General features: G+C 52.3%; 1 protein-coding gene across 1 annotated transcript; it reads right to left on the bottom strand.

Moving 5' to 3' along the window:
* Positions 1-526: 526 nt before the first annotated feature.
* On the bottom strand, positions 527-18,047 carry LOC147678437 (SPRY domain-containing SOCS box protein 4-like). Its single transcript, XM_086946027.1, has 3 exons — positions 17,374-18,047; positions 1,560-2,408; positions 527-1,306 (listed from the first exon to the last, which is right to left on the bottom strand). The coding sequence occupies exons 1-2, from the start codon at positions 18,035-18,037 to the stop codon at positions 2,254-2,256; spliced, it is 819 nt and encodes a 272-aa protein (XP_086802153.1). The 5' UTR covers positions 18,038-18,047; the 3' UTR covers positions 527-1,306; positions 1,560-2,253.
* Between the last annotated feature and the right edge of the window lie 684 nt (positions 18,048-18,731).

The raw sequence follows: 18,731 nt of genomic DNA, 5'->3' as shown, positions 1-18,731 counted from the left end.
ATGGATGGATGTAACCTGTTTCTATATCCACTGCTAACCCAGTTAATCAAACTTGGTTTTCACACTGCTGCTTTCAGAGGAAGCGGCCAATAGAAAACTTAATAGCCTAACCCTTCGTGTAGGACTGGTTGCTTTACTATATAATATGGTGGTTATGTGTGTGCCGCTTGGATATTTCACAGCTTAACCTTTGCATTTGTTGACTCGAAAATCAGGTTCTTGGGCGCCAATATCGTTCTAGAATTTTGATTCTTGAAGTATGGAAATGTGGGTACATGGGACTATTCAGAAGTGGCCTGATGTTAGCTCATTTGCATATTTCACCTTCCCAGAATACATTTCCCTGAAGGGTTATTTTTGGTGAATCTCTCCCATCTTCCTGTAGTCCATTCTTGTTTCATATTAGTTGATGCATTTAGGGAGTACCAGTGTTGGCCTGTGTTAGCCTGCAACATGGCCACCTTTTGACTTTGTATGAACGTGAAACCTCCCATAGGTGTCCAAGAAAAACACATAAGCTAAACAATCTTTTAGAAACATGATTGGTTTATTTTTAGTAGATTGATCTGCCATATAACATAGATTTAGTGGCAACTGGAAGAGATGAGGTTCATTCACTGCCATATTGAAGATGCTTTAGTCTTCCTATTAACCAACAGGTCAAAAAGAAACAGAGCTGCAAGGGCACATGTATAGCAAATAAATAGACAGGCAATAAATACATAAATATTGAGGACAGATAAGGACTGCCAGATCCATGCATGAAGTCTGCCTAATTCACTTGCTGCAGATAAACGAGATCCCAGCTAGTCTTAGCTCTGATTTTCTCTCATGTAGTGGTTACCACCTGGAGTGGTCTCGGATATTCATTCAATTCTGATAGTGATTTTTCTATTAGTTCAGGTGGAAGGTGCTGCCACACCTTTATGATCGTATCTGTGAATACTTTATTTATGTTACTATTAGAAGTCTCATGATTGCTTTTTCAAGAGTTACGCCTTCACTGAAATGTGAGTGTTTCCTCATCTGGATTTAATCCCGGAGGTATTCCTTAGTCAATATCATATCGCTGCACTCTCACCGCAGACTCAAAAGGTTTAAGTTCCTGTATCGCTCCTAAATGGGGGCATATTTATCATAGGGTTGCATCTATTTTGTACCATGCAACGGGGCGCAAAAGAGATGCAACCCCATGCAAGGCCACCTGGATTGGCCCGTAGTAACTTGGTAAATCCAGAGTAACACAACGCAGGTCAAATCGATGTGTTGCGTTACTCTTCCCCAGGGAGGATTTCCATGGATGGTGCTTGGGTGTTCCCATGCAACACCCATGGATTCTGGCGCATTCTCAGATGTACCATAAGTGGTAGACCTGGGAATGCGTCAAAACGGATATGCATCCCCAGGCGAGGCGTAATGAGGAGAATTTTCTTTATTTCTCCTCGTTTGTTACTCTTTTTATGTATGATGGAATCTGCAGCACAAATAGAAAGAGGAAAATGCCCCAGAGGATTGTTTTTGTGAAGGAAGGTGTCCTTCCAGCTCAAAAACAATCCTGCTCACAACGGAGGCACCCTTGCACCATGGTGGAAGCGTGCCTGCATTGGCGCTAGGCAGCACATTGTGCGGCAGCGCTTGGAAAAGACAGAAATGCACTGTATTATGTTAAATACAGCGCATTCATGCACATTCACTGTCATACAGTGCAACACAGCAAGGCAACTTGTGCTGCGCAACTTGTTAGTAAATATGATTTCTAAGAGAACCTACATCATCTTAGACGTTCTACCCTGGACTCTCTTGAGATGAGGCTCCAGAAAAATGCACAATATATCAGATGTAGCCATTGTAGTCACGTGCCTTTACAACTGCACACAGTACAGAAAATGAGGCCCCCAGAACTGGACAAAATATATGATTTGCAGATCCAGGCATAATGCACCAGGATTGGCCTCCAGAAAGTGGCCACACTACTGTGTGGTCCCGAGAACTGGACACAACATGACAGGTCTGGCCTCCAAAACTGGATGTGGCTTGACAAATGAGGTATCAAGATTCAGCACAACTTCCTTTTTCTGCTGCCTCTTCCTATGGAGCCTGCACTTCAGTGACTCGCATCACAGCCATACTTGGGAGTCATTGGGCCATGTAGCTGAATGTCCTCAAATAACCTCTAGCCATCTTGCCTTGTAGAACGAGGCTTCTCGGCGCCACATGCATCAGAGACAGTAATAGAAAGCCTTCTTATGCATGTCAGTCCTGCGCCTCTTGTTCATGTCCCTTCTGAGGTTGAATGAATATCTGCAGTCGCCTGGGCAGCGGGAGTGATGCCAGGCTGAGATCTGTCTGTCGGGGGCCCATCGCCCGCTGCACGGTTCTTCTGCAGAGCTCTGTCAGCTGGGGCTGCCCTGGGAAAGAGAAGAGAAAACAGAAATTAGGAAAACAAGCATTAGAAATGCAATAGGTCTCGCAGCATTAGAGTTAGTGCTTTTAGAATTGTTTATAGGTTTTTTGTTCTAAATCTTTTGCATTTTTTTTTTTTGTAGGCAATGCAAAAGAATTACAAATCAAAAAAGCAATAAGCAAATGTAAAAGCTTTAACAAAAAATCCTGCGAGACCTATTGCACTGTGTGAGGGGTTGAGGGTGAGTGAGGGTGGGGGTGAGTGAGGAGTTGAGTGTGAGTGAGGTGTTGAGGGTGAGTGAGGTGTTGAGGATGAGTGTGAGTGAGAGTGAGTGTGAGAGAGTGTTATTGTGAGTTAGGGTGAGGGGTTGAGGGTGGATGAGGGTGAGGGTGAGGTGTTGAGGATGAGTGAGGATGAGTGAGGGGTCGAGGGTGAGTGAGGGTGAGTGAGGGTGAGTGAGGGTGACTGAGTGTGAGTGATTGTGAGTGAGGATGAGTGAGGGTGAGTGAGGGTGAGGGTGAGTCAGAGTGAGTGAGGGTGAGGTGTTGACGTTGAGGTGTTAAGGGTGAGGTGTTGATGGTGAGGTGTTGATGGTGAGGTGTTGAGGGTGAGGTGTTGAGCGTTATTGAGTGTGAGTGAGTGAGGGTGAGGTGTTGAGGGTGAGTGAGTGAGGGTGAGGTGTTGAGAGTGAGTGAAGTTGAGGTGTTGAGGGTGAGTATTTGAGGGTGAGGGTGTGAGGTGTTGAGGGTGAGTGTTTGAGGGTGAGGGCGAGTGAGGTTGAGGGGGTGAGGTGTTGAGGGGGTGAGGGTGAGGTGTTGAGGGTGTGTCATTGAGCGTGAGGCTGAGGTGTAGAGTGTGAGTGAGAGTAAGAGTGAGGGTGATTGAGTGTTTTAGTGTTAGTGAGGGTGAGGTATTGAGGGTGAGTGAGGGGAAGGGTGATTGTGGGATTGAGAGTTAGTGAGGGTGAGGTGTTGAGTGTTAGTGATGGTGAGGTGTTGAGGGTGAGTGAGGGTGAGGGTGAGTTAGGGGGAGGGGGAGGCGTTGAGGATGAGTGAGGTGTTTAGGGTGAAGTGTTGAGGGTGTGGGTGAGGAATTGAGGGTGAGGGAGGGTGAGTGTGGGTGAATGTTTGAGGGTGAGTGATTGAGGGTGAGGTGTTGAGGCTGATGTTTTGTGGGTGAGTGAGGGTGAGATGTTGATGGTGATTGAAGGTGAGGTGTTGGGTGAGGCGTTAAGGGTGAGTAAAGTTGAGTGTTGTTGAGTGAGGATGAGTGAAAGTGAGGGTGAGTGAGGAGTTGCGGTGAGGTGTTGAGGGTGAGTGAGTGAGGGTGAGATGTTGAGGGTGAGTGAGGGTGAGTGAGTGTGTGGTGTTGAGGCTGAGTGAGGATGAGTGAGAGTGAGGGTGAGTGAGCATTTGAGGGTGAGGCGTTGAGTGTGAGGCGTTGCGGGTGAGTGAGGGTGAGAGTGATTGAGTGTGAGTGAGTGTCAGTGAGGGTGAGGTGTTGAGTGTGAGTGAGGATGAGTGTGAGTGATGGTGAGTTAGGTGTTGAGGGTGAGTGAGGTGTTGAGGGTGAGTGAGGAATTGAGGGTGATTGATGTTTAGGGTAACTGAGGGTGAGGGTGGATGAGGTGTTGAGGGTGAGGTGTTGAGTGTGAGTGAGGTGTTGAGGGTGACTGAGGGTGAGTGAGGGTGAGGGTTGAGGGTGAGTGAGGGTGAGGGTGGGTGAGGGGTTGAGAGTGAGTGAGGGTGAGTGAGGGTGAGGTGAGGTGTTGAGGGTGGGTGAGGGTGAGGCTGAGGGGTTGAGGTTGAGTGAGGGTGAGTGAGAGTGAGGGTGAGTGAGGGGTAGAGGGTGAGGGGTTGAGGGTGAGTGAGGGTGAGGGGTTGAGGGTGAGTGAGGGTGAGGTGTTGAGGGTGAGAGAGGGTGAGGGTGAGTGAGGGTGAGGGGTTGAGAGTGAGTGAGGGTGAGGTGTTGAGGGTGAGTGAGGGTGAGGGTGAGGGTGAGTGAGGGTGAGTGAGGGTGAGGTGTTGAGGGTGAGAGGGTGAGTGAGGGTGAGTGAGGGTGAGTGAGGGTGAGTGAGGGTGAGTGAGGGTGAGTGAGGGTGAGTGAGGGTGAGTGAGGGTGAGGGTAAGGGGTTGAGGGTAAGGGGTTGAGGGTGAGTGAGGGTGAGGGGTTGAGGGTGAGTGAGGGTGAGGGATTGAGGGTGAGGGGTTGAGGGTGAGTGAGGGTGAGGGTGAGTGAGGGTGAGGTGTTGAGGGTGAGTGAGGGTGAGGGGTTGAGGGTGAGTGAGGATGAGGGGTTGAGGGTGGGTGAGGGTGAGTGAGGGTGAGTGAGGGTGAGGGTGAGTGAGGGTGAGTGAGGGTGAGGGGTTGAGGGTGAGTGAGGGTGAGGGGTTGAGGGTGAGTGAGGGTGAGGGTGAGTGAGGATGAGGGGTTGAGGGTGGGTGAGGGTGAGTGAGGTTGAGGGTGAGTGAGGTTGAGGGTGAGTGAGGGTGAGGGTGAGTGAGTGTGAGGGTGAGTGAGGGTGAGTGTGAGTGAGGATGAGTGAGGGTGAGGATGAGGGTGAGTGAGGGTGAGGGGTTGAGGGTGAGTGAGGGTGAGTGAGGGTGAGGGTGAGTTAGGGTGAGGGGTTGAGGGTGGGTGAGGGTGAGTGAGGGTGAGTGAGGGTGAGGTGTTGAGGGTGAGTTAGAGTGAGGGGTTGAGGGTGAGGTGTTGAGGGTGAGTGAGGGTGAGGCATTGAGGGTGAGTGAGGGTGAGGTGTTGAGGGTGAGTGAGGGTGAGGGTGAGTGAGGGTGAGTGAGGGCGAGTGAGGGCGAGTGAGGGTGAGTGATGGTGTGGGTGAGGGGTTGAGGGTGAGTGAGGGTGAGGGGGTTGAGGGTGAGTGAGGGTGAGGGGTTGAGGGTGAGTGAGGGTGAGGGGTTGAGGGTGAGTGAGGGTGAGGGATTGAGGGTGAGAGATTGAGGGTGAGGGGTTGAGGGTGAGGGTGAGTGAGGGTGAGGGTGAGTGAGGGTGAGGGGTTGAGGGTGAGTGAGGGTGAGGGGTTGAGGGTGAGTGAGGGTGAGGGTGAGTAAGGATGAGGGGTTGAGGGTGGGTGAGGGTGAGTGAGGTTGAGGGTGAGTGAGGGTGAGGGTGAGGGTGAGTGAGGGTGAGTGAGGGCGTATGAGGGCGAGTGAGGGTGAGTGAGGGTGAGTGAGGGTGTGAGTGAGGGGTTGAGGGTGAGTGAGGGTGAGGGGTTGAGGGTGAGTGAGGGTGAGGGTGAGTGAGGGTGAGGTATTGAGGGTGAGGGGTTGAGATTGGGTGAGGGTGAGGGTGGGTGAGGTATTGAGGGTGAGGGGTTGAGGTTGGGTGAGGGTGAGGGGTTGAGGGTGAGTGAGGGTGAGGGGTTGAGGGTGAGTGAGGGTGAGGGTGAGTGAGGATGAGGGGTTGAGGGTGGTTGAGGGTGAGGGAGGTTGAGGGTGAGTGAGGGTGAGTGAGGGTGAGTGAGGGTGAGTGAGGGTGGGTGAGGGTGAGGGTGAGTGAAGGTGAGTGAAGGTGGGTGAGGGGTTGAGGGTGAGGGGTTGAGGGTGAGTGAGGTTGAGTGAGGGTGAGGGGTTGAGGGTGGGTGAGGGTGAGTTAGGGTGAGGGGTTGAGGGTGAGTTAGGGTGAGGGGACGCGCTGTCAGGCAGTCAAAGGTGCAAAAGCATGCCCCATTAGTAAGGTCAGCGTATGCAAGGACTGATGAAAAAAACGGTAAGAATTGCAGTTCCGCAGTATTAAATCAAGTGGTGTCTTCAAGGAGAAGCCAGCGGAACTGTAAGCAACGTTGAAGGGATAAATTAACCATAGTGTGTGTCCTGAGTATAATAAGGAGAATGTGAACCGATAAAACAGAGCCAGCGTCTATGTGGATGTAGGTAAACTGTTGGTGCAGTAAAAACAAATTACCAAACATGACTAAGCACATGTCTACGGCGCACGTAGCATGGTTAAATGACAGGTACGGGAACAACTGGTACTCTGAGTAGCACATGGGCAGGACTAAACTGCGTGTAAGCAGCACGCGTTGTGAAATTGATGGCAGGTTGGGGAATGATAGCTGCTACAGAGCAGACTAAAAGCGCGTGTAGGAGAACTAATAGTAGATAGGGCCATAAGTGAGGCTATGAAATACAGGCAGAAAAAAAACTTTGGGACACGTGCGTAGAGGAACAAAGGGAGGAGGTGGAAAGCTGATAGGGGGGAGGGGGGTGGTTGGTATTATGGCGGCGCTTGCATGCAATATACCTGTGAGGCATCGGTAGTGAATAAGTCCTCGGCGGTGGCTCGAACACACATCAGAGGGGGCTGTGATCTGTGGGGAAACAGGGGTTTAGGACATTGGGTCAGGTAGGCGTGATCACGGGAGGTGGGCGCTAGAGGCAGTGTACCTGATTGGTCTCTGTAGCCACTCGCAACAGGGTAGTAGGTAAGGACGTGGATCCGGCGGACAGAAATCGATGTCTTCTGTCCGGTTGAAAGTACGGTACATCCACGGGGGTACCGAAATGGCCGATACTGAATCTGAGGGGAGAGAGAGAGGTACTGGTCAAAGGACTGCGAGGCCAGCGCAAGTAGCCAAAGTAGCAGCCTTGATGATACACATACCTCTGGACGTGTATGGAGTGCTTCCGGGTCAGTCAGGAGCCTCGGGCGTAGTCAGGGAGACCAGAAATGTGTGGAAGGAAGTAGAGAGGGGGCGAGGCCAGGTGACGTGGAATCGTCCAATAGGTCTGGGGGAGGAGGTGGGGAAGGGGCGTGTCGCACAGAGGGGTTCGCACTGGTATGTATACACAGGGAGAGCGAAAACCCATAGGAGTCCGAAGGACAAAAAAACAAATAACACGGCGGGCAGGGGAGGGGGCGGAGAGGGGAGAGGAGAAATGCGACACGAAGGGGAGGGGGCGGAGCGGGGAGGGGGCGGAGAGGGGAGAGGTGCGACACGGCGTTAGACGGAAGGAAGAGAGGGGAGGGGGAGGAGAAAGAGAAATGCGACACGGCGGGAGGGGGCGGAGCGGGGGAGAGGGTGTGTGTGTGTTGTTAGGAGACGGACGTGCACGCGCACGCGCTTTTAAGGTCAATGCGCATGCGCATAAGCTCAATGCGCATGCGCATTGACCTTAAAAGTCACGGGCACTGCAAGGAATCGCCACGATTCCTTGCAGTGTGGATAAAGAGTGGATAACTCGCAATAGTCTCGCTTGCTCGATGCGCATGCGCATCGACAGGCGAGACCTAAAAAGACAACTGACAAAAACATCGAAAAATCTAGGAACAGGGGAAGTGACATCAGAATGAATCTAAAAAAAACACACGCAAGACTAAATGAAAGACTGTATTTAAAAAGATAGGTAGAGTAATAAGAATATGATTTTAATACCAACTTTATATTTAGCGCTCGCAGCCATAATGTTGAGGCTTCTGGGCGCTTAAATATCTGCTGTTACAATTACGGAACTCAATTATATTCGATTTGTTAACATCTGAATGTAAAGTCAGACCTGTTTTGTCCAGTTGGGAAAGCATGAACCCACTGGACTTGAGGTATGCATCTTTACATAACTCCTAGAAGGTGAAGTGAGTGTCGAGAATTGTTTTTCCCTGTTGGAGGTTGGCTTAGAGCAGGGGTCTCCAACCAGTAGCTCGGGAGCTACTGGTAGCTCACTAGCACCCTCAAAGTAGCTCTCAGAGGTGAAGCCAAACCAAGCCAATGTCAGAGATTCTGTGTATATTAAAGAAGGCAGCACTGCTCATTTCACTACACTTAAGAGTTACAGATAGCCAAACCAATAGCAGGGCCTGTTGATAACACTCAAACACACACTGTGATGGCCTATCAATCAATCAATCAGGGATGTATAGAACGCACTATTCACCTGTGAGGGTCTCCAGGCGCTGGGGGAGTGTGTGGGGGGATTTGTGCAGCTTTGGTCATTAGAAAAGCCAGGTCTTATGGCTCTTCCTGAATGCTTTCAGTGTGGGGCTTCATCTGATGCTGAGGGGGAGTTCATTTCAGGTCTTGGCCATGATGTAGGAGAAGGATGTGCCTCCTGTCTGGTTATGTGGATGCAGAGGATTTTGGCCAAGGCCTGGTCAGCGGAGTGGAGGTTTCTTTTGGGGGTGTAGAAGGAGATTGAGTTATTGGAGTGCGGTGTTGTGGAGGGCTTTATAGGATTGTGTGAGCAACTTGAAGGTCACTCTTTTTTCGACGGGGAGCAAGTGGAGTGCTCGTTTATGCTGGGTAATGTCGTGTCGTGGAATGTTGAGGATGAGTCTGGCTGCGGCGTTCTGGACAGTCTGAACTTTGTGGAGTCGAGATTTGTTTATTCCGGTATAGAGGGCGTTCCCGTAGTCCAGCCTGCTGGTGATGAGTGCATGGGTGACAGTCTTCCTTGATTTGGGGGGTGGGTGCATTTGAAGGTCTTGCTGAGTATGTTGAGGGTGTTTAAGCATGCGGAAGCTGCAGCGTTGGCCTATGGGTCTGCCACATGAAACATGTTTATCCACTTTAAATCTGAGTTGGGGACACTTACTGCTGTGGTAATACCGTTTGTGGCACACTCCATGTGATGATTTGAATTTTACTTGATTACAAGCATTTAAAATTGATAAACGTTTTCCTAGCATTCTGCTGATAACTTCACCTGGAATTTTTGGGTGGTTACTACTGATAATTGTGCTTAGGGTGGTCATAGTGTAATGTTTATATATATCATCAGCATTTGACAGTGATAAAATATGCTAGTAGCTCAGCAGGACTTCACTTGAGCAGAATTAGCTCTCACTACAGAAAAGGTTGGAGACCCCTGGCTTAGAGGGTATGTTAGTGGTCCAAAACCTCTAGTATTACGCCTCGGACGGTGACTCGTTGACTCGTTCCCGGCCTCGGTGTGCAGGGTGCTAAACTGTTGCAAACATTCGGTAGAATACGTGCATTTATATGGGTAAACAATTTGCATTTTCATTTCGAAAAAGGGAAACTCCCAGAAAGTTATCTTTCTGTTTTGCATTATTATGAGTGAATGTCTGACAGTTTTGAATTACCCCAGCCCCAGTGTCCCTACCTGAGCGTACGTCTGTCTTTTTCTGTCCTGGTGTCCGTGTCTCCCTACCCCAGTTTATCTGTCTCTCAGCCCCGGTGTCTCTGTCTCTCTCTCCCCCAGTGTCTGTCTCTCATCCCCGGTGTCTCTGTCTCTCTGCACAAGTGTCTCTGGCTCTCTGCACAAGTGTCTCTGTCTCTCTGACCCAGTGTCTCTGCCCCAGTGTCTCTGTCTCTCTGCCCCAGTGTCTCTGTCTCTCTGCCCCAGTGTCTCTGTCTCTCTGCCCCAGTGTCTCAGGCTCTCAGCCCCAGTGTCTCTGACTCTCAGCCCCAGTGTCTCTGACTCTCACCCCAGCGTTTTTGGCTCTCACCCCCAGTGTCTCTGTCTCTCTGCCCCGGTGTCTCAGGCTCTCAGTCTCAGCCCCAGTGTCTCTGACTCTCAGCCCCAGTGTCTCTGACTCTCACCCCAGCGTTTTTGGCTCTCAGCCCCAGTGTCTCTGGCTCTCAGCCCCAGTGTCTCTGGCTCTCAGCCCCAGTGTCTCTGGCTCTCAGCCCCAGTGTCTTTGTCTCTCTACCCCAGTTTCTCTGTCTCTCTGCACAAGTGTCTCTGTCTCTCTGCACAAGTGTCTCTGTCTCCCAGATTCTCTGGCTCTCTGCCCCAGTTTCTCTGTCCCAGTTATATCACTTCTCCAGCGCGTGTCTCTCCCAGCCCCAGTGTTTGTGTCTCTTTTCCCCAGTTGGGTGTGTCTCTCTGCCGCAGTGTCTATGTTTCTCTGCTCCAGTGCCTACGTCTCCCAGCTTCTCTCTCTCTCTCTCTCTCTCTCTCTCTCTCTCTCTCTCTCTCTCTCTCTATCTCCCCCTCTCTCTCTCTCTCTCTCTCTCTCTCTCTCTGTTGCTGTGTCTGTGTCTCCTAGTCCCATTGTCTGTGTCTCTCTGTCCCAGTGTCCGTATATCACTTCTCCAGGGCACATGTCTCCCAGCCCCTGGTCTATGTGTCTCTGCCTCCGTGTTCCTGTCTCCAAGTCCCGGTGTCTGATCCCAAGCCCAATGGACCTGTCTCCAGTTTGAATATTCACGCCTGTCTCCAAGGTCCAGTGTGTGTGTTTCCCAGCCTCAGGGTTTGTGTCACACACTACAAGTGCCCATGTCTCCTGGTGCCTGTCTCCCTCTGCATGTGTCTGACTCCAAGTCTCACTTTACATGTCTGTCTCAGTCTCTCAGTCTGTGTCTATCTCTCCCAGACCCAATTTCTCCACATCCCAATGTATGTGATGTCTCCTGGTGTATCTGTCTGTCTCCCAATAACAGTGTCCATGTCTCCCAGTCCCACTGCCTGTCTCTCCCTTCCAGTGTACCTCTCTGTCTCCCACTCGCACAGTCCCAGCGTGGGTCTCCCAGTCCAACTACTTCCAGTACCAGTCACTACCAATCCTTCTGTCTCCCAGTACCAGTGACCAGTGACCAGTGACCAGCTCCCAGTGTCTCTGTTTCCTAGTTTCTGCGTCTGGAACTAAGACCCATGGAGACTGAAACGGGGAGACACAGACAGTAGGACTGGGAGACACAGATCATGGGACACAGACCGCGGGACTGGGAGACACAGACCATGGGACTAGGATGACACAGACAATGGGACTGGGAGACACGGACTGTGGGACTAGGAGACACGGACCGTGGGACTGGGAAACATGGACCGTGGGACTAGGAGACACAGACCGTGGGACTGGGAGACACAGACCATAGGACTGGGAGACACGGACCATGGGACTGGGAGACACGGACCATGGGACTGGGAGACACGGACCATGGGACTGGGAGACACAGACCATAGGACTGGGAGACACGGACCATGGGACTGGAAGACACGAACCTTGGGACTGGGAGACACGGACCATGGGAGTGGGAGACACAGACACTGGGACTGGGAGACACGGATAGCGGGACTGGGAGGCACAGACCGTGGGACTGGGAGACACAGACCATAGGACTGGGAGACACGGACCATGGGACTGGGAGACACGGACCATGGGACTGGGAGACACGGACCGTGGGACTAGGAGACACGGACCGTGGGACTGGGAGACACAGACCATAGGACTGGGAGACACGGACCATGGGACTGGGAGACACGGACCATGGAACTGGGAGACACGGACCATGGGACTGGGAGACACAGACCACAGGACTGGGAGACACGGACCATGGGACTGGGAGACACGGACCTTGGGACTGGGAGACACGGACCATGGGAGTGGGAGACACAGACACTGGGACTGGGAGACACGGATAGCGGGACTGGGAGGCACAGACCGTGGGACTGGGAGACACAGACCATAGGACTGGGAGACACGGACCATGGGACTGGGAGATACGGACCATGGGACTGGGAGACACGGACCGTGGGACTAGGAGACACGGACCGTGGGACTGGGAAACATGGACCGTGGGACTAGGAGACACGGACCGTGGGACTGGGAGACACAGACCATAGGACTGGGAGACACGGACCATGGAACTGGGAGACATGGACCGTGGGATTGGGAGACCCAGACATTGGGACTAGGATGACACAGACCGTAGGACTGGGAGACACAGACCGTAGGACTGGGAGACCCAGACCATGGGACTGGGAGACACAGGCAAAGGGACTGGGAGACACGTGGGACTGGAAGACATCGAGCGTGGGACTGGGAGACACAGCCCGTGGGACTGGGAGACACAGACACTGGGACTGGGAGACACAGACACTGGGACTGGGAGACACAGACACTGGGACTGGCAGACACAGACACTGGGACTGGGAGACACAGACAGCGGGACTGGGAGGCACAGACCGTGGGACTGGGAGACACAGACCGTAGGACTGGGAGACCCAGACCATGGGACTGGGAGACACAGGCAGAGGGACTGGGAGACACGTGGGACTGGAAGACATCGAGCGTGGGACTGGGAGACACAGCCCGTGTGACTGGGAGACACAGACACTGGGACTGGCAGACACAGACACTGGGACTGAGAGACACAGACACTGGGACTGGGAGACACGGACAGCGGGACTGGGAGGCACAGACCGTGGGACTGGGAGACACAGACCGTGGGACTGGGAGACACGGACCGTGGGACTGGGAGGCACAGACCGTGGGACTGGGAGACACAGACACTGGACCAGGAGACACAGACTGTGGGACTGGGAGACACAGACCGTGGGACTGGGAGACACAGACCGTGGGACTGGGAGACACAGACACTGGACCAGGAGACACAGATCATGGGACTGGGAGACACAGACTGTGGGACTGGGAGACACAGACCGTGGGACTGGGAGACACAGACACTGGACCAGGAGACACAGATATTGAGAATGGGAGACATGCACACTGGGGCGTGCAGATAAACAAGGACACTGGGTGTGGGTGGTCACTGGGACAGAGAGACATGGACACCATTGCAGGCTGGCAGCATCAGCCCACACAGACTGCACATATCCGCCCCACAGAAGCCTTCAAGCCCCTGCAGACGACAGTGTGAGTCAGTGCCTGAACTCTGACCTCTGGACACCTCAGTGGCTAAACAGTGAACGAAAGTACGTGGCAAGCATTGTGCCCTGTGTGCAGCTGGTGAGGTGCGGGAAACACAAAGGGCCTTGCTGAGAGCCCTCACATAAAGAGGTGGGGGGTAGAGAATTGCGTAGTATGAGACTGGAAAACATGTATGTGCAGTGTATGCGCAATGTCATTGCCTTGCATTCACACAGTATGTGCAAGTTATGCTTTGTAATGACGGGGGAGAGGGGGTGCCCTATTAATGAATGTCTCTGAGGGAAGCGGTGTGTAAGGTTCGTCAAGGGTCTCCAGTCGCAGCATGCACACAACTCCTGTGTGTCTGTCTAGCTACAGTGCAATGCTGTGAATAGTGCGCATTCCTCAGCAGTGGATGAGAGAAGCCCTGAGGTGACCATGAGCAGGACATGGATAGCAGGGAAGAGGAGTAGCCTCAAGCTTCAACAACACGCCCCACAGGCCCAAGGAACTAGGGATCAGAGACACCCCAAGCTTCAACAACACGCCCAACAGGACCAGGACAGTAGGGATCAGAGACCCCCCAAGCTTCAACAACACACCCAACAGGCCCAAGGAAGTAGGGTTTGGGGGAGCACCAAAGGCACCTTGAGTGTAGAAGGTCTTGGATACTTTAAAGATCACCTTTACCCCCACTGTCTGTCCCTGGATAGTTGGGGTGGGAGATTCTGCACAGTGACTCCAATCCACCCCACTTGGCCCTCGATAATGGCAGGAATGGGGGACCATCCAAGGCGACCTGACTCCCCAAGTCACCCGGTCCTGGATATAGAGGAATGGGAGAAGCCACAAGGGGTCCTAGGCCCCTCTCAAACACCCCTTAATAGTGCGGAGTGAGAGAAGCCACAAGGTGACCAGAACCCACCCCACCTATCCAAGATCGTATAGGGTGGAAAAATTCCCAATGTAATCTGAAGCATCCCAGGTTTCCCTGGAATGTGAGGGTTGGGAGAAGCAGTACCATGACCTAAAGAACCCCCATGCAGCCCTGGCGGACGTGGGTGGGGAAGCCCCGAGGTGAGCCAAACTCCACCCCACCTAGCCCACAATAATAAGAACTTTGAGAAGCTGCAAGGCGACCCAGCGCCCTCTCAGCCATGGATAGCACTACGCAGGAAAAGTACCAAGGTGGGCTAAAGTCAACTCAATCTTGCCTAGCCCAGGGCAGGAGATGCTCCACGGTGACCTGATGCTCATCCAGCCCTGGGTAGTGCAATATGGGAGAAGATGCTAAATATCCCAAAGTCCACCCAGGTATGAGGGGAGCACGAAGGGTGGATAATCTTAAACCCACCCTGCCCTCGATAGCGCTTAACTGGAGAAACTCCAAGGTAAGCTGAAGCCCACCCTGCCTGGATAGCGCACCACTGGAGAACCTCCAAAGGAACCTGAAATCCACCCAGCCTGGATAGCGGACCACTGGACAAGCTCAAAAGTAACCTGAATCCCACCCAGTCTGGAGAGTGTACAACTGGAGAAGATCCAAAGTAACCTGAATCCCACTCAGTCTGGACAACGCACCACTGGAGAAGCTCCAAAGTAACCTGAAACCCACCCAGCCTGGATAGCGCACCACTGGAGAAGCTCCAAAGTAACCTGAATCCCACCCAGCCCTGGATAGCGCACAACTGGAGAAGATCCAAGTAACCTGGATCCCACTCAGTCTGGACAACGCACCACTGGAGAAGCTTCAAAGTAACCTGAATCCAACCCAGCCCTGGATAGCGCACAACTGGAGAAGATCCAAAGTAACCTGAATCCCACTCAGTCTGGACAACGCACCACTGGAGAAGCTTCAAAGTAACCTGAATCCCACCCAGCCCTGGATAGCGCACAACTGGAGAAGATCCAAGGTAACCTGAAACCCACCCAGCCTGGATAGCGCACCCCAGGAGAAGAACCAAAGTAACCTGAATCCCACCCAGCCTGGAGAGCGCAGCACTGGAGAAGAACCAAAGTAACCTGAATCCCACCCAGCCTGGAGAGCGCACCACTGGAGAAGATCCAAAGTAACCTGAATCCCACCCAGCCCTGGATAGCGCACAACTGGAGAAGATCCAAAGTAACCTGAATCCCACTCAGTCTGGACAACGCACCACTGGAGAAGCTTCAAAGTAACCTGAATCCAACCCAGCCCTGGATAGCGCACAACTGGAGAAGATCCAAAGTAACCTGAATCCCACTCAGTCTGGACAACGCACCACTAGAGAAGCTTCAAAGGAACCTGAATCCCACCCAGCCCTGGATAGCGCACAACTGGAGAAGATCCAAGGTAACCTGAAACCCACCCAACCTGGATAGCGCACCCCAGGAGAAGAACCAAAGTAACCTGAATCCCACCCAGCCTGGAGAGCGCACCACTGGAGAAGAACCAAAGTAACCTGAATCCCACCCAGCCTGGAGAGCGCACCACTGGAGAAGATCCAAAGGAACCTGAATCCCACCCAGCCCTGGATAGCGCACCACTGGAGAAGATCCAAAGTAATCTGAATCCCATCCAGCCCTGGATAGCGCACCAATGGAGAAGATCCAAAGGAACCTGAATCCCACCCAGCCCTGGATAGCGCCCAACTGGAGAAGATCCAAAGTAACCTGAATCCCACCCATCCCTGGATAGCGCACAACTGGAGAAGATGCAAAGTAACCTGAATCCCATCCAGCCCTGGATAGCGCACCACTGCACAAGCCCCAAAGTAACCTGAATCCCACCCAGCCCTGGATAGCGCACAACTGGAGAAGATCCAAAGTAACCTGAATCCCACTCAGTCTGGACAACGCACCACTGGAGAAGCCCCAAAGTAACCTGAATCCCACCCAGCCCTGGATAGCGCACAACTGGAGAAGATCCAAAGTAACCTGAATCCCACTCAGTCTGGACAATGCACCACTGGAGAAGCTTCAAAGTAACCTGAATCCAACCCAGCCCTGGATAGCGCACAACTGGAGAAGATCCAAAGTAACCTGAATCCCACTCAGTCTGGACAACGCACCACTGGAGAAGCTTCAAAGTAACCTGAATCCCACCCAGCCCTGGATAGCGCACAACTGGAGAAGATCCAAGGTAACCTGAAACCCACCCAGCCTGGATAGCGCACCCCAGGAGAAGAACCAAAGTAACCTGAATCCCACCCAGCCTGGAGAGCGCACCACTGGAGAAGAACCAAAGTAACCTGAATCCCACCCAGTCTGGAGAGCGCACCACTGGAGAAGATCCAAAGGAACCTGAATCCCACCCAGCCCTGGATAGCGCACCACTGGAGAAGATCCAAAGGAACCTGAATCCCACCCAGCCCTGGATAGCGCACCACTGGAGAAGATCCAAAGGAGCCAAATACAAAAAAAGCCCTAGTTTTCAAAGCAGTTAATATTTAGAGATCTGTAGACATCACTAGTTGTATAACAATTACAACACACCTCTCTTTTTGCAGAACATGAAAGTAGGGGATATCTCAGTCTACTGCCTTTGTTAAAATAGCCCACCTCTGATTAAACGTTTAACACCAACAAAGACAACCCACACTCACTAAAACTGACAGCAGAAAAAAGTGAGAAGGGCAAGATGGCACCTCACGGACGCACCACCAATGGGACCTCTGGTTGGTACTCACCAGGATGGTCCTATTATCATCATAGGTGCCATCAAGCCCAAACGGAAACGTGTCCTAAACCCACAGAAATGACAGTGAATGGTGCAGTGAACAAAAAATATATGTACAACACTTACAACATTTAACACTTAACATATACCCACTGCGCAACCAGGACACAAATTATTTTACTAATATTCCTTTTTGTTGCAAACAGTGCACAAAACATTCAATAAAAAGGAAGGTGTGAATACTACCTATCGATTCACACCTTACTACCAGCCGACATGTTTCATTGCCATGGTCTTTATCAGGCAATTTCCTCCGGGCAAACCAAATTTTCAATGCCACTGCGAAGGACACTGGGCCTTCAAACAGCTATGCCTCTCATACCCGCCGAGAGGAATAAAAAACGGAATCCGGCTCCCATGGGTGAGCACGGTCCAATCTCCCCTCGTTTCTGTCGATGGAGAGTACGTATTCGGCGTCTTCTCAGCCCTCGAAAGGGAACTTGAATCCCACCCAGCACGGATAGTGCACCACTGGGGAAGCTCCAAAGTAACCTTAAACCCACCCAGCCCTGGTTAATATGGTGTCACAAAAGCGCCACTGGCATGCCTAGGCTGGCACTATTATGGATAATCACAGAAGAAGGAGCATCACATTTGGGAACTTAGCCACCACTTGAGAATAGCACCCAATGAACACAAGGCTCAACAAACCACCAAAAGACCCAAAAGCTGTTCCTACTCACTGTGAAAGGAGCCGAGGTATCTGAGGGTGACCCCGCTGTTCCCCCAAACGCAGTTGACAATGGGATGGAGCGTCTTCCCCTTCAGGCTGCAGAAGGCATCTCCGAGGTACTCCCCTTCCACCACGAATCCCAGGCTGCCCCGGTCCGCGTCCAGCACCATCAGGAAAGAGTCCGGCACCGGAGATGCGCCCGCGGGGCCATAGCTGCCCGACCCCTCCGCGAGGCCAACATGGCGGAGCTGCTTCTTGGAGAGATCCCAGCCCCAGGACTCTGCGTCCCTGCCCACCAGCGCTGTGTAGGAGTCCGAGTGCAGGGCGGCGGCCATAGTAGCCAGACCCACCACGGCATGGGTCCCCCGCTCCCGTTGGGGCCACACCAGCTCCCAGGCATGCAGGCCGCTGGCGTAGCCCCTCTTGCTGCGGATGCAGTCGGTGCTGTGCTCCGTGGGCTTGCGGCGGGCAGTCAGGGGGTCGTCCGGGTGGACGGAGAGGTTAGGAGAGCAGTCTTTGGGGCTCCAGGCGTGTTCCAGCTGCTCCGGCCTGGAGGCGGGGGGCTGTTCCAGCAGCAGCTCGAGGCGCAGTGGTTTGGGGGGCCGTGCAGGTGGCGAGGGCCTCTGCCTTTCTGGGGAGGAGGGGAGAACAGCTCGGAAGAGAGCGAGCCCCATATCTTGGCACCTGCACCTGCAAATTTAAAGGTAAAAATAAGGAGTGAAAATGTGATTATACAACCGACCTAAGGCCACCCTACCCTAAATCAAAGTACTACGGAGCTGATTTACAAGCCCCCTGCGTCAGTTTTGCGTCATTTTTCCCATGTTAAAAGTGATGCAAAAGTGGCCCAAGGGTCTTGTAAATCTGCCCCTACGTCTTCTGTGACTAAGCAAGAACATACATCTGACAATTAGAATAACTGCGGCTATCGGACGTACAAGCACATCCTAGTGCAATATTTAGAGGAAGAATGAATGAGTAAAATGAATGAGTAAAATTTATAACGCGCAAAAAGTAACCCGAAGGCATCAAGGCGCCTAACAAAACAGATAAAAAAAAATAGAAGAAGAAGTCAGAACATTCATTCCATGCACAAACACAAATAAATGCAATCTCCCATGCCTTGCCAGCACGTCTTTACATGTTAAAAACTAGCCAGATGTGAAATGTGGGCCACCTTTATGGCTATCTGGTTTGCTAATGGGGGCCAATTTTATTTCGTCCCCGTGCCTATTTTTTGCCTCGGTCCTACCCTGAATTAATTTCACGTTTTTGTACATCTGAATACTCCCGCCCTTTACTGTGTTAGGAGTAAGTCTCTAGCGCAAGAAAAGCATGTCAATATTTGGGTGGTGCGCCTGGCGGAAC

This window comes from Lissotriton vulgaris, chromosome 12 (genome assembly GCF_964263255.1).
Source record: "Lissotriton vulgaris chromosome 12, aLisVul1.2, whole genome shotgun sequence".
Lineage (NCBI taxonomy): Eukaryota > Metazoa > Chordata > Amphibia > Caudata > Salamandridae > Lissotriton > Lissotriton vulgaris.
The sequence above is the reverse complement of the archived record's forward strand: the minus strand, read 5'-3'. Positions and strand labels throughout refer to the sequence as shown.